This window comes from Octodon degus, unplaced genomic scaffold (assembly GCF_000260255.1).
Source record: "Octodon degus isolate 3935 unplaced genomic scaffold, OctDeg1.0 scaffold00018, whole genome shotgun sequence".
Classification (NCBI taxonomy): domain Eukaryota; kingdom Metazoa; phylum Chordata; class Mammalia; order Rodentia; family Octodontidae; genus Octodon; species Octodon degus.
The window spans coordinates 3,753,575-3,767,558 of NW_004524594.1; the positions used below are offsets into that span (position 1 = coordinate 3,753,575).

At 49.4% G+C, this 13,984-nt stretch overlaps 1 protein-coding gene across 1 annotated transcript; it reads right to left on the reverse strand.

The window, feature by feature from the left end:
- Positions 1 to 1,739: 1,739 nt before the first annotated feature.
- On the reverse strand, positions 1,740 to 11,062 carry LOC101561468 (probable inactive 1-aminocyclopropane-1-carboxylate synthase-like protein 2). The gene is made up of 15 exons (XM_004627295.1): positions 11,041 to 11,062; positions 10,557 to 10,753; positions 9,327 to 9,386; positions 8,858 to 8,928; positions 8,418 to 8,487; positions 8,141 to 8,207; positions 7,316 to 7,413; positions 7,000 to 7,077; positions 6,577 to 6,677; positions 5,434 to 5,523; positions 4,464 to 4,509; positions 4,232 to 4,364; positions 2,801 to 2,961; positions 2,562 to 2,715; positions 1,740 to 1,855 (listed from the first exon to the last, which is right to left on the reverse strand). The coding sequence occupies exons 1-15, from the start codon at positions 11,060 to 11,062 to the stop codon at positions 1,740 to 1,742; spliced, it is 1,464 nt and encodes a 487-aa protein (XP_004627352.1).
- Positions 11,063 to 13,984: the final 2,922 nt, after the last annotated feature.

The window sequence follows — 13,984 nt, forward strand, 5'->3', positions numbered from 1 at the left end:
ATCTCACCAGCCCTAACAGAGCTTTTTAATAACACTAACAGCTGCTTATCGAAAGGTAAAAGTTTGCCCTTGGCGTGGCTCTGCACAGGTCCTGGGCCTGCGCTGCTGTGCTGTGCTCATGACCCCTCAGTCCTTGGCTCCTACTTCATTACAAAGCAGCACATGCTGCGTGCAGGTCATCCGCTAGTTTGCTTCCTGTATCAGATTAGATACAGATTATATGACTAACGTAATCTGATATACAAGCTTAGATCAGCTGCTCACGAGCAGAAGACCAGCGTAAAAATGCAATCCCAAGTGCTTCCATTGACTTAAAACTATTGGGCAGAGAATTCCACGGTTTAAGAAGTTTTCAGATCTCTCCGATGTGCTGTCCCTCGCCACCCCTTCCCACTCTTGTCTTTTTTGTCTTCAAGTGCTGCACGCAGGGCACAGCCTTTTTTCGCAAAGAGCTTTCTTGGATTCCAACAGCTTCATTTCCAGATTCTGAAAATCTATCCTTCTGCAAGCAGCAGAAGTCAGGTTCAAATTAGCTTTATCTGGAGAAGAAAACACAAGGTTGTCGCCCCCTTGTGGACCTGGGCTGTAGCTACAATGCCAGAAAATCCCTTGTAGATCCCCTGATGGCTTCTAGGATTGTCTACAAAAATTACAGAAGGTTCTAAGTAAAGTTTCAGATATGGAAAAAAAACTTCCGTCTGTCTACTTTCAAGGCCTGGGGTGGCCTGGCTTCTGTGACAGCAGTGGGGGCGCTCTAGGTACCCACGGCAGCACACGTGCCACAGGCTCACCGCCCCCTGCCTGTAAGACGGTGGTAGTCACAGTACTGCAGGGTGCAGAGCCCCGATGCTCCGGCAGGGAAGGGCTTCGTGGAGAAACTCACACTATGAATGCGATTTGAACAGCTACAAACAATAGGGATGGAAACAAAGATGCCAGACATTAGGGACCGGAAGTTCTGAAACTAAGACTTGAACATCCCTTATCCTGAGGTGAGGACAGCTGGATGTGGGGCCTTTGAGAGGTGACTCAGTCCTGAAGAAAGGGTACCCCTCATCCAGGGGCACAGTGAAGTTGCAGTGACAATGTGGCTCCCACCAGGCACCCAGCCTACCTGGGGTTTGATCCTGTACTCTCCTGCATCCACAATCATGAATGATAAAACACTGGGTTGGGGGGCATTGCTAGAGAAGGCTAAAGAGACTAAGACACCAAGCTTCTCTTCAAAGATTTGTTTTAAAGTCCTCTTAGAAAGGCAAAACTAGAAAACTGTCCTGTATTTGGGAGCAGAAATACCCACAACTGTACCTGAAAATGGCCACTCAGCACCTGGGACAAAGGTAGATGTGCTCTAGGGAAGTCCTAGATCTTGCGCTCCATTGTCACAAAGTGCTCCATCAGGTAGCTGTCACTTCTGTGCCAGCCTGCTCTACGGAGGTGTTTACCATGCATCTGTTTCTAAAACTTGTGAGGCATGAAATATCATCCTGTTCCTAAAGGCGATTATGAAGAATGAAAAAAGGCCTGAAGTTTAAGAGAATATAACATTTATTACGTATTGAATAAAAAAATAAAACCATTTAAAAAAGACCAGAGAGCTCCCTGGATGCATCCAGGCACCTCTACGCCCTCTACTCCAACCCCAGTGACCATTAGAAACACGGCGACTAGCAAAGCTGAGCAAGATGCAGAGCCTCCACAAGAGACGGGTGCTGAGTTTGCACAGGCTGATGATAAAGTCAGTTGTCATCACTGCTAGAAGAGTCCGTTTCTTCTAACTCTGGGATATACTGCACTACCTTCTGGATCCAGTATTGCTTCTGCTCTGCTATGGCCTGACCAAACCGCAGCATGGCTACATGGCCCAAGCAGAGGAAAAGAAACAACAGCTTAAGAGGTTTGCTAGTGGTCCAGGCCATCCTAGACCACCGGAGTCTCCTCAGCCTACCCTCCTTTTGAATAAGACTCCAACCTGTCATAACCCTAAACTTTGGGATCTCCTAGCCTCAGCCTACAACTCCATGTCCCTGATCAAATGGCTCTGGTGCTTCATAAATCATTGTTTTATATACTAAACCCACAAATATTTGTGCTACTCAAACCACCATGAGAATGAATGACTCACTATTGCATTCCCAAACACAACACTCTGTGGCATGTCATAGGATGTAATAAATATTGTAAAAGTCATGTTTTCTATAACTTCCAGAAACTGAAATCCATGTTGTGTGATTGTCTCCTCCGTAGAGGGCCAGTCCCATAAGAGCAATGTCTTGCTCATTCCCACTCACTTCTGGGCCCAAAGCTATGCTCAGTGACAGGGACAAAACAGAGAGCCAGAGGATAAAATGAACGGGTACATGAGTGAGGCGGAAATTACTTCCCGTTTACAAAAAGAACACAGATAAAATGGAAACATATGCTCCAAAAGGCTGAAGCTAGAGGGTGCTAAATGCAAAATATTTTTTTTAAAAAGAGAGGAAGATTTAGAGATTGACTTAGAAGAGACATGATGGAGCAACTTTCTAGGATGCTAGGACTACCAAATCAGCACTACTTACCCAGTTCTAGTTTGTCTGGATTTTCTGCAAAGCAGAGGCGAAACCAGCCAGGCTCCTTAAGCAGGTAGGATTGGCCTCGGGACAAGATCAGCTTGTGGTCCAGGAAGCGGCGGTAGAGGACCAGCTCTTCTTCAAATGTACACGGTTCCAGTAACTAGGGCAGGCAGAGGAACAGAGCTGAGCCCACGCCTCCCTCACGGCTCAGCCCTGGAACACCTGTCCCCATTCCTAGACCTCACGTTTTTCAAGTTGATCCAGAGGTAAAGGCCGCAGCTGCGACTGTGAAAGAAGATCTTAAAGTTGTGCACAACCTCCAACTCACGCAGCGTTGTGATGACATACGCATGAGCTGTCCGGAGCCTCGAGTGAACAGCGGGCAGGTAAATACGGTCAATCCAGTCTGGAGACATGGAACAGAGAATGGATCGTGGATCTTTTGACAGACTTGCCAGAGGGCTACTTCCAGTCTCTCGACCTGAGCATCATGCCAGATCCTACCCAGGACTAAGTCTGTCTCACATGGGAGCTGTAGCATCCACGTCGAACACACTCACCTCTTATCTATGGCTTTGGAGAAAACTGGGCTTTGCAGTGGTCCAGGGGGAATGATCCCTTCAAGATTAAACCCGTGAGGCAGCCTATTCCATAGAGGGGAAGGATCTGCTACTGCTACCATCAACTGGGTACATTGACAGCATCAGTTATCAGATCTTCCCTTACACAGTCCCTTTAGACCTCACAAAACGAGCTTGGAAGAATCCACGTTCCACATAATTATAGCCCAGTTATTCTCAACATTGACAGCTGAGAAGGTTCACTTGGGGAGCCGTTTGAATCCATGATACCCAGGTTATGACTTAGAGCATCTTAATCAGAATCTTTGGGGGTGGAGCCCACAATCATATTTAAGATCCTAACGAATGCCAGGTATTCCCAAGGCTGAGATCCTGTGCTCAGAGTGGCTGGGCCCAGTTTCTGCTAAATATCAAAGAGCTCAGCGCCCCGTAGGGATGCATCCAGTTGGATTTGCCCTGTCTACTCCTTCTCTGCTCAGAACTGAAAGCAAACTTTCTATACCTGCTAATCTAATGACATTAGTTTATTTCGCTTATACTAGCTCTTCATTTAAGCCATCATCTTCGTATCTGTGTTACTATTGGTGATTACAAAAATGCACATTTTCTAAGCTTGGGCCATGGCATGAAAGCAGATCTGAGGCCAGTGTTCACTTGACGCATAAGAAGGCCAACCTAAGCACCATAGACTTAACACTGCCAACTTATGCGAGTGGCAGTTCTCCTTTGACCACCTTCAAAAATGAGACCAGGCTGTGTATGTTTGTTTGTAATCTGTGCCTGAGGCAGTCACAGTCCCAGAGAATAAAAATAGACATTGCCATGGGATATATTGCTTAAGTCCTTGCGTTCGGGTCTGAATACCTCCACTGCAGACAGACCTAAAGCTGTTGAACATCAAAAGCCCGTCCTGTGTTCGGAATGGCATCTCCACGTTCTGTCCATGCCTACTGCACTTTGAGCTGCATCCAGCCATTTGGCTGTGGTTATGCCTGACAGTTCTAGGGTATCTCAGCATACTGAGGCCACATCAGGGGCCCAAGTGCCCATGGAATTCTCTGTGACAATGATGTTACCCTAAGGTGCAGTCGGTACCTCTGTCCCGGAGCAAGCAACGCAGATGGTACTGGACGATGCCGGAGATGCTGTGGAGGTAGCTAAAGGGGCTCACAGCAAAGGCTACATCTTCATTGGGGGTGTACAGAGCACCTAAGCCCAAGCCAAAATCCTAGAGGAAGAGAGGTAGAAGGACAAACATCTGATCTTTTGCCTTCAGACCTCCTGACCCCCTTCCTCCCAGACCCCAGGGCTGGAAGCTGGGGCTTACCTTACTGATGCTCCAGATCACATAGGTCTTTTGCGGGTCAGGCAACCTGGAGAAGAAATGGAAAAATCCAAAATCAGAGGAGTATTTGAAGGATGAAAACTTGAGGGTCAATGAGTGGCAAGCAGGACAGTGGACTCGAGTCTCTCTTAGGCAACAGGGCCCAAGGCTGAGTCACTTCCACAATGGTCTCATCATAGTAGAAGGAACAGCTCCCAAGGGCCTGGAGAGTGAAACCCAGGACCTGTGCCTGACCCCGGCCTGTCCTGCACCCAGCCCAAAGCCACGTCCCTGCCAGCTTGATGCTCCGATGTGGGCCACCCATCACATCTAGAATGAGCTTGCCTGGCTCCTACTGCCCCACTTTTAGTAAAGCTGCTCCTTCTGCCAGGCACACCCTTCCCTAGTTTTGTTGGAATCTTTTCCCTAGAGACAAACACTACCCTTCACAAAGTGCTGCAGAGGGTGCAGTCTTGTGGGGCTATTCTCCCAGCTACTCCAGAGGCTCACAAGGAATGCCAATTCAAGGGCAGCCAGGGCAATTTAGTAAGATCCAGTCTCAAAACTTCCATTTTAACAAAAAAAAATTTGTTTCCAAAGGCCTGGAGATGTAACTTAATGGTAGAACAGCCCTTGTTCTAACCTCTACTACTACTACCAAAAAAAAAAAAAAAAGACATGCAGAATAAAAACACAAAGATGGTCTTCCCTGTTTTTTCCCTATGTTCTGCTTAGGAACACCTGCAGGGGACTTGATCTTGGCCTTTGGCAGTGCACTTGCTACCTGGTCCTCAAGTTAGCTTAAATACAGGATGGCATTTAGAGTGGGCGATACTTTGCTCACCTTCAGGACCCCAGCTGTCACTGCAGTCCCTTCCTAACCCGTAACCACTTAGGGTGCTGCTCCACATACTCTGCCTGCAAAGCAGGGCCCTCTGGCACTTACTCCCCACGTCAGCTGAAACAAACTCACCTTTCCAAGCTCAGAACACTGTGGAACTGGACAGAGTCATCAAACACAGACAGCATGTAAACTTCGTCTACAACCACATGCAGGTCATTTCTGTAGTTGGGTGAAAGGAGAACAAGATCTAGTTTCCTTCTGAAATTGTACATCGTTTCATTCTTATTCTTCTACAGATACAGAGCAGATTCTCCTCTGGCTCAGGAACCCACCCTGCCCTTCCAAGGGGTAAGGTTGGAGGAGGCGATAGACCAGAGGGGACCTTGCACCCAGCCTGCCATACTGAGGCAGAGAATGAAGGACCCCAAAGACAGAGGAGCACAGTGCTCCACTTTAAACCACCAAGCAGAGGTGCATTATCCTAGAGTGTGTTCATCTCACACAGCGCAAAGTTCCCACCCATAGTCTGAAGTGAGCAGGGGCAATACCTAGGGGGGCACAATGTGCACCTCATGTTACCTCTTCTCCCCACAACCCTCTGCAACCTTGCTCTCACCCGCCTCTCACAGGCAAAAAGGAAAAGAATGCTGTGAGGTATGAAGTTAACTCTGTTACCTGGCAGGTGTGAGAACTTGTATGGGAAGTTAGCTCTGCTAAATTCTTCCTCACAACCTCCAACACTCTCCTGGCCCTACTTTGGGCCATTAATTGCTCTAGGTTATCCTAAAACTTCAGGAAGTCTCATCTAGAAAAGAACATGTGCCCTACTAGAGCTATTTTAGCACTCTAGAGATAAACAGTTTCAAGGTGCCCCACCCCTTAGGTTCCTGTGAGACCTACAGAGGGGCAGGCACATCTTCCTTGTACAAGGTTTGAGGGTCCGTCATCTGACTCCTCAGGCCAAGTAGTGTGGGGAATGATGTTGGGCAATGCCCTTTTGTCATAGAGTAGAAAAGCAACAAAACTTAATTATGACTACTATGCCAGTGTCTGTACTAGAGAAGAGAATAGGAAAGGAGAGGCAGCATCTTGCAAATGGTATGCATGTGGCTGCTTCTCCACTTTGGTTTCACTTAGTTGTACACAACTCCACGAAGCAGAGAGTAAGCTAAGCATATTTAGGGTAAATGACCTCTGCTTCTGATTTTGTGATGAGGAGGGAAGGGACCACTCTTGGGAATGTCATCCAGTCTGAAGGGACCAAGCTTTTACCTTTTGGCAAATTCCAAGAATTCTTTCAGGGATTCCTGCGAGTAGACATGACCCGTAGCATTCTGAGGGTTGGGCAGCAAGAGGCCTTTGACCTTCTTACACTAAGAAGAACCCAAACACAAGAGTGAACACAGGAGCTTTCCATCTACCCCAAGGTCAACCAAGAAGCCTTCATAGGTCAGTTTCTGTACAGAAAAACAAATGAGGCCACAGAAAGCCCTGGCCATCCTGCCTGGGCAGGGGCAGGAAGGTGATCTGGGAGCTGCCACAGCCGGAAGCCTTGCTCCTAGGGAGCTATGTCACAGGATGCACTCACTGCCTCTTCTGACTAAAGCTAGCCCATCAAGTGGACTGAGCAGGTCCACCAGACACTCAGCACTCAACCCCTCTCAGGCCCTCCTGGAGATAGGATTCCCTCCTTACCTGAGTCTTAGCTTCAAGCAGGGCTTGCTCCAGTTTGCCCACAGTGAGCTGGAAAGGCAGGGTGTCCTCATCAGTGATCTGGAAGACAGGCTCTACTGAGAACTGCCCTGCAGAAGGCTTCTGAGCCCTGATGCTTCACTGAAAACCCAGGCCAAGGTTGGCCTTCGTACCCGGATGCTAGACATGCGTGGCTTCCTCACCCTGCTTTCTCTTCCATCACCTCATGCGCAGAGAGTGTGGCCCCCGTACCCCCTCAGTGCCCACCACAACAGTGCAGTGCCTGGGTGGGCTGAGCAGGGAAAGGGCCCCTTCTGACCTCAGTCTCCAGGTGGATGGGAATCAGCTCGACATTAGTACACATCTTGGTGCCAAAGATGAAGCCACTGAAAAAGGGAGTGGGAACCAGGAAACAATCTGGAAGCACAGGGAGAAGAAACCATTACTCCATGTTCCCTCAAAACCGCCAGCCTCCCCACTGCCAGAGGAGCAGCAAAGCTACCAACAGAAGAGGCCACTCGAGCAGTCTGTCTTGTCTGGGGATTGATGCCCTTGCACTCGGGCTCCATGAAGGTTGTCTGCTCTTACAGACATTATTTTGGCAATGAAATGAACTTTTTCTGAGGAGGTCCACTGAGGAAGAAGTGGAAAGACTTACTCTGAACAGCTCAGGATCCAGGGTCCAGGGCAAGCTAGGCCAGCTAGCGGGCAGAGTTCTGGGCTTTGGGAAAGTGCACCAGGCTCTTTCCAGAGGCCAAGATTTAAACACTGGAGGCCAAGGTTCATGCCATCAGGGCATCTGTCTTTTGGACCTAAGAAGAACTCTTTCAACTTATCTGGTCCAGAGCTAATTAGCTTTTTGAGGATGAGGAAGATGCTAGAAAATCTGATACAGCTAAGCGGGTTACCAGGGCTATTGAAACTGCAGTGGAGCCCAAAGTCCCTGCTAGGAACAGAATGATTTTGTTCCCCATGTCATCACTGCTTAAGAATGGTCGAGTCTCCTCTATATCAATTTCAGAATTCTACCTTCTGGTCAGCAATAGGAAGAAATCCTAATCAAGAGAAAGTCACCAGCACTATGGGGACACCCCCTTGAGAGAAGGTGCTTTCTCCAGGCCCAGTGCCAGGTGTTCCAGCTTACCTCCTGGGTCACAGAGAACCATGGACAGCGCAGAGAAGACGGCAGAGCAGCCATTTAGAACAACCACCTGAGGACAACACAATGGGGAAATTCAAAAACCTTCACACATGCAAGAAGCTGAGGCTACACCAGCTCTCTCCCCCAGAGAGGACAGACACCAGGCGCTTCTGAAGGTAGGTCCAACTGGCCTTAACTCTGCCTTGGTTGGTTTCTCCCACCCTTCCCTCAAGAAGGCAGTGAGTGTGCCAGGAACACAGCTCTACAGCACAGGACTCACATTTCTTGAAAACAGGCATTCAGGAGCGCTGCAGTAGGAGGTCAGGAACTGGGCCACCGCTTCCCTCAGGCTGTGGACAGACCCAGAGACCTCTTATGGTTCCCAGTTCTCCCTCTTCACTGAGGGTCTACATTTTAGCCTTTTGCAAAGGCACAAATGCCCACTCTGAAAGGAACTCTGCACCCCAGCCCAACTTCTGTATATGTGGTTATAAAACAAGGATATCAAGTGTTCAGGTCTTGTAGACAATAACTGGGAGTTGGGACCAGACCCCACCCAGGCTCTGGCATTACAGGCCAGGGCTTGTTCTGCAGAGCAGGCTGCCTGATCAGGCTTTGCTCTCCTTTCCTAAGAGTTGTAACCCAAAGGAACAGGGTGGCAGCCAGCCAAGGACAGGGTGCATTGAGTCCCTCCCTTGCTGTGTCTTGGAGATCACTTACAAAGGATGTCCTCTTGGGTTGGGAGCCTGCAGCTGGATGTCCTCAACATCGTCCATGTCCTTCTGACACAGCTGTTGACAAACAGAGCATGAGAAAAGCCAGATTCAGGAAGCAAATCCGACCCTAAGTTTCAATCTGTTCCCTGTCCTTCTATGGCAGCCAGAAGGGGATTGGCATGCCCTCTGCCTTTTCCCTGGTGAGGGAAGCCACTATCCTGTCATTGACCAGCACACAGACACCTCACCAGGATGCATTCAATATTCCCCCTCATGGATGCCCCCTTCCCATCCCACACGCTGGGTTCCTTCTAGAGAACGCCTCTGGACACAAGAGCAGGAGGTGGCCTATGCTGTGCTAGCGGCTGGTTTTTCACTCCCTTCCCCAAACTCGTACGTTCTACTCATCCCTAGCGCACCCTTGGTGCAGGTCCCTCAAGGTGGGTCCCAGCACAGCCCAGGGCAGGACTCACCCTTTCAGCCATCAGGTCACTGCACAGCTTGTTCTCACTGACATCTAGGTGAAAGAAGCCCTGCAGGGGCAGGAGTGTTAGTGTGACCCATACCACCCCATGAGCTGCTCCTCTAGAGATGCCTGCGAGAACGGGCCTCAGATTAAGGGAAATGTCACTGCCCCATGAGGCAATGCAATCCGTCATTCCAAGGGCACAGAATAAAGGTTGCAAAATTTCTCCTTTAGAACCACAGGGAGAACTAATTAACAGATGCATTATGCTCCATTTCCGGTATCCACCACATACTAGATAAAGGCCTTATGCCTGTTAATGCCTGAGAACTATTTCTATTTAAATCCAGATTAAAGAGATACAAGTTATAATTTATGAGCCATGACATCTCAGGTGAAGAGTACAGCTCCATGGGCCTGACCCAGAACCTGGACGTTTACCCACCAAAGGGGCCTCCTTGTAACCCCCTCTGCTGTTACTCATATGGACCCCAACTAGCTTGAGGAGTTGCTGCCCCTTGGAGCACCACGGGAATAGTCAACCCAGCCCGAGGAAAGCAGATGGTCACTGAATGGCAACAGAGGGAAGGCTTGGCTAGTACTGTCCTCCCCCCTCTCTCTGCAGAGCTGCCTTGACCCTCCTTGGCTGGAAACGCAACATATGGCTATCAGCCTCAGGTTGTGTTTAACACGTCCTGTCCACTCCTGCCTCCTTCACCTCAGCACCTACCATGAGTGTTCTCACCACAGGGCCCTTCTGTCCCACCACTGCGAGCCTTTCTCCACTTGCAGCTTCTACACATGCTGCCTCTCCTTCCTGGGGGACTACGTGCCACTGCCACCCCCCACTGCCTTTGCCCATCGCCCGGCTGGAGCAGCATATAAGGCACCGTCGCAGGCCACCGGAGGTGGGCTCCCTCTAGTGCTCTGGGAAGCTCCATTCCTGTTGATGCCGTGGTAGACAGCTATAGTCATCCTTGTCCTCGCTTCCCTGCGGGTAGTTTCACTCCCCCTGCAATCACAGGCCCCGTCTCCCAGCAGTGAAAAGAGCAGATGTGAGAAGACAGCCGGGCAGCGTGCCTAGATTGCAGTTCCCCATCTCTCTGACGAAGCCTCCTCTTGTATCTGTGGCTGTACCTTCACCTCATAAGACAGCACGTCCATTGAGTCCTTGCAGGGTATTTGGAACAGAACTCAGAGACTTAGCTGGCTCTAATGGCTGTGTCCAAGTACATACCAAGTTGTTCAAGTCTAGGTGGAATTTGCTGCTTTGGTAGGCCTCATAGGCCTGGAAGTATGAGTTGTAAAATGCAGAGATGTCAACCCCACGGTGGGACAGGCTATGGCTAAGGCCTGCAGCTTCAGCATCACTCTCCTGGCCACAGGGCTGGTCATGTTGCCTAGGCGACGGGCCCTGGCTCCTATCACTGGTTTCTATAAGGGAGAAGAGGATTAGGGAGAAAGAAAGGGAGAAAGAAAAGGTGCCTGGGGGTTATGCCGGAACAAAAGAGCTTCTCTCTGACCCAAGGCCCTTTAATCTCAAATGTTCTACACCTCCACCCCACCGACTTTGAACAATGCCCACTTGGCGAGCTCTGCCTGGGAAGATCCATGTATCCCCAGAGCTTGGCTCTTGCTTGGGACCCATGAGTTCTCTCAGTTCCTTAGTGCCCACATCCCACGGGACTTCAGAGGCCCAGGTGTGCTTGGCCCACACTCACCTTGGTCTCTGTCACTACTCATCGCTGCTCCAGCCTAGACTCCTTCTGCGTGCTGAAAGCCTCCTTGGTGGCTGGCACAAGAAACTTGCTCTTCTCTTCCTACTAAGCTTGTGAATTATTCTTTGGGCTACAGACTCCCCTTTTAAATACAAGGTGATTCCAAGGGGGTAATCACATCCACCTTTCCCCTTACTGGGGAATCTCCTCAGGAGATCCCTATTGCCTAAAACCGGCTCTCTGCATCCTTTCTGAGAAATGGTTGAGCAAGGACCGTGTTAGGAGCCGAGGGTCTCAGCCTTGAAGAGGATCAGCATCACTGGCATCCTGGCATCCCAGCATCCCTGCAGGAAGCAAGGGCCTGGGACTCTGTGTGCACAAAGACCCCCAGGTGGTCCCACTTTCCAATTGCTAGTCACTAACAGGTGCTGAGAACCCAGAGAAAGCACAGGCGCCTCTCATTTCTGCTTGTTTCCAGGGAGGCCAGGAATTGAGAGCATGTTGAAGGAGGTGAACCCGGCTAGGAAGGGCAACTTGGCAATGAAACCCCATGGTGTTATGGGTTAGGGCCCTCACAATGAAGAGCAAAGAGTCCCTGACGGCAAGATGAGCTTTGTGATAGAACATCTGCTCACATCCTTCTCTTGTGGAAGGTGCGTGCTTATTGCTCCACCTGAAAGGTGACAGAGTGACTGCCTCCAGGTATAGTGCAGTGATAGGTGTGCAAGGCTGAGGGTCGAAGAGGAAGCCTGGGTTGGTGCTGCTGCCCACATCCTGGCTGTGATGAACAGAATGGTCCTCTGTATTCCCTGCTACTCATGATGCTGAGGGAGGGTGACTCTGAGTCTAGGAGAGTGAAGCCAGCCTGGGCTATACACTAAACCCCATGTCAAATCAAAAAAGAAGACACGGGGCTTACTGGCTGCCATGCAGGCAGACAGCAGGAACAGTTAACCATATCCTGCAGACACTGCCATTTATCCACCTGGAAACCCTAGACCACCACACACTGGCTGGTGGACTCTAAGGAATCGGTAGTCACATTCTGAAGATTTATTCTCCTCAGCAAGCTGGAGGCAGATGACTTGGAAGCAGGAGGCTCACAAGAGCCTTGAAGGTAGACACAGTGCGGGACATTGACACGATTTGGTTTGAAGAAAGGCTACAGAATGAAGTGAGCAGGACACCAGGAGTCCTTGCAAATAAACTAAGTTAAGGATCGTACACTGGTCCATGAGGAACATGGGGGGTATTTGAGGACTTTTAGTTATAGAAGAGTAAACCAAACTTTTTACCTCTGTCACGGAGCAAGATACAACAATTTGCTTTCAAGATCTTAATTGGCATCTGAGGTGGAGAGGAAAAGCAGACTTGGATTTTCTTCCCATACTCCTGTAACACAGGTCACTGCTGGGACTGCAGAAAGGGGAGGTAATTTCACCCCACCGGCAAGCAATTCTGCAAGACACCAGTAGGTTTCTTGACATCCCCATTCGGAGCCATGAGGGCCCTCAGGTTGATGGCGCATGGCACAAGACTGCTCCCATTCTGCCACCAGTGGTGAGGTTCCTATGAGGTTCCCAGGCCCCTTTCTGTAAGGCTCCATTTATTTGCTAGATTGAGTCCCCAAAGTCAGGCACATGGGATTCCTGGTTTCTTATAAAGGATATGTGAAAGATGCAAATGGGCAGCCAGTGAAGACACACACAGGAAAGGTATGTAGGGTTCCCAGTGCAGGAGCTTCTGTCCTGTGAGGCGGGGTTGGATTGGGTCACCCTCTCTGGATTTGGATGACTTCTTCATGCTCTGGTAAGCTCACATCTGTTCTGGAAGCTCTCTCTAGCCTGCCCTTGTGTGTTTCATAGAGCTTCACCACACAGGTATATAGACGATCGCAGTGTGGACAGCTTCGTGGATGAGGATTCGGACAGCAGAGCACAGATGTGCTTCACAAGGGGGGGAAACAGTCAGCAGAACTGTAGCTAAAACATTCACTATCCCTGTAGGGATCCCTATTAAAATATCAGTCAAGCCAGGCTGGTGGATAGTGCTTGTAATCTTAGCACTCAGGAAGCTGAAGGAGGAGGATTTTCATAATTTCAAGGCCAGCCTGAACTACAGAGTGAAACCCTATCTCCAAAACAATAAAGGAAACAAACAAAAAAGGCTGCTGGGCTCTGACCAAATGGGACTGGCTCACTGCAGGAAGGTGAAGTTAAACAATTTCTTTCTGGAGCTGGGACAGGCTATACAATGAGCAGGCCTCCACCTTACAATGCTCCTCCTTCGTCCTTCCAGAGTGCAGGCATTGCTGGTTTGCCTCGCCATCAATACCATGAGATAAGAATTTTAGGAAAGCCAAAGCGAGAGGTGCAGCTCAGGGGCAGAACAGTTGCAGACCATGCAAGAAAATAATAACGTTACTAATTAAAAGAGAAAACTTCTATCTCTGGAAAAAGTAGGTGATAAAATTCAACACCTCTCCATAGTACATCTCCAGGAAACTAGATAACCATTCTAAAAGAAAGGGTGGTGTGGAAATAGATATAGTAACACTTTTTTAAAAAGACAGGTTCTTGCTGTGCAGTTCAGGCTGGCCTAGAGTTTAGAGTGATTTAGCTGTTGAGTGTCCGTAGGACGTGGCTTCTGAGTCAGCTACGCTAGTGCTGGGATTTAGGGAGGGAACAACAGACCTCAAGCCATCCAAGACTGAGAACAATATGGGAATGTTCTCTCTCACCACTTTTGATTAACATTGTTCTGGAGGTCCCAGGCGGTGCTACTTGAAAAGTCAAAAGGTATAGCTATTCAAAAGCAGGAAGCCAGGCACGGCAGTTTCTGCTTGCTGCTTGCTGTCCTAGTACTTGGGAGCCTGAGTCAGGAGGTTTCCTGCGAGTCTGAGGCCTTCAAGGGATAGCAGGACATAGTGAGTTCAAGGCCCACCCAA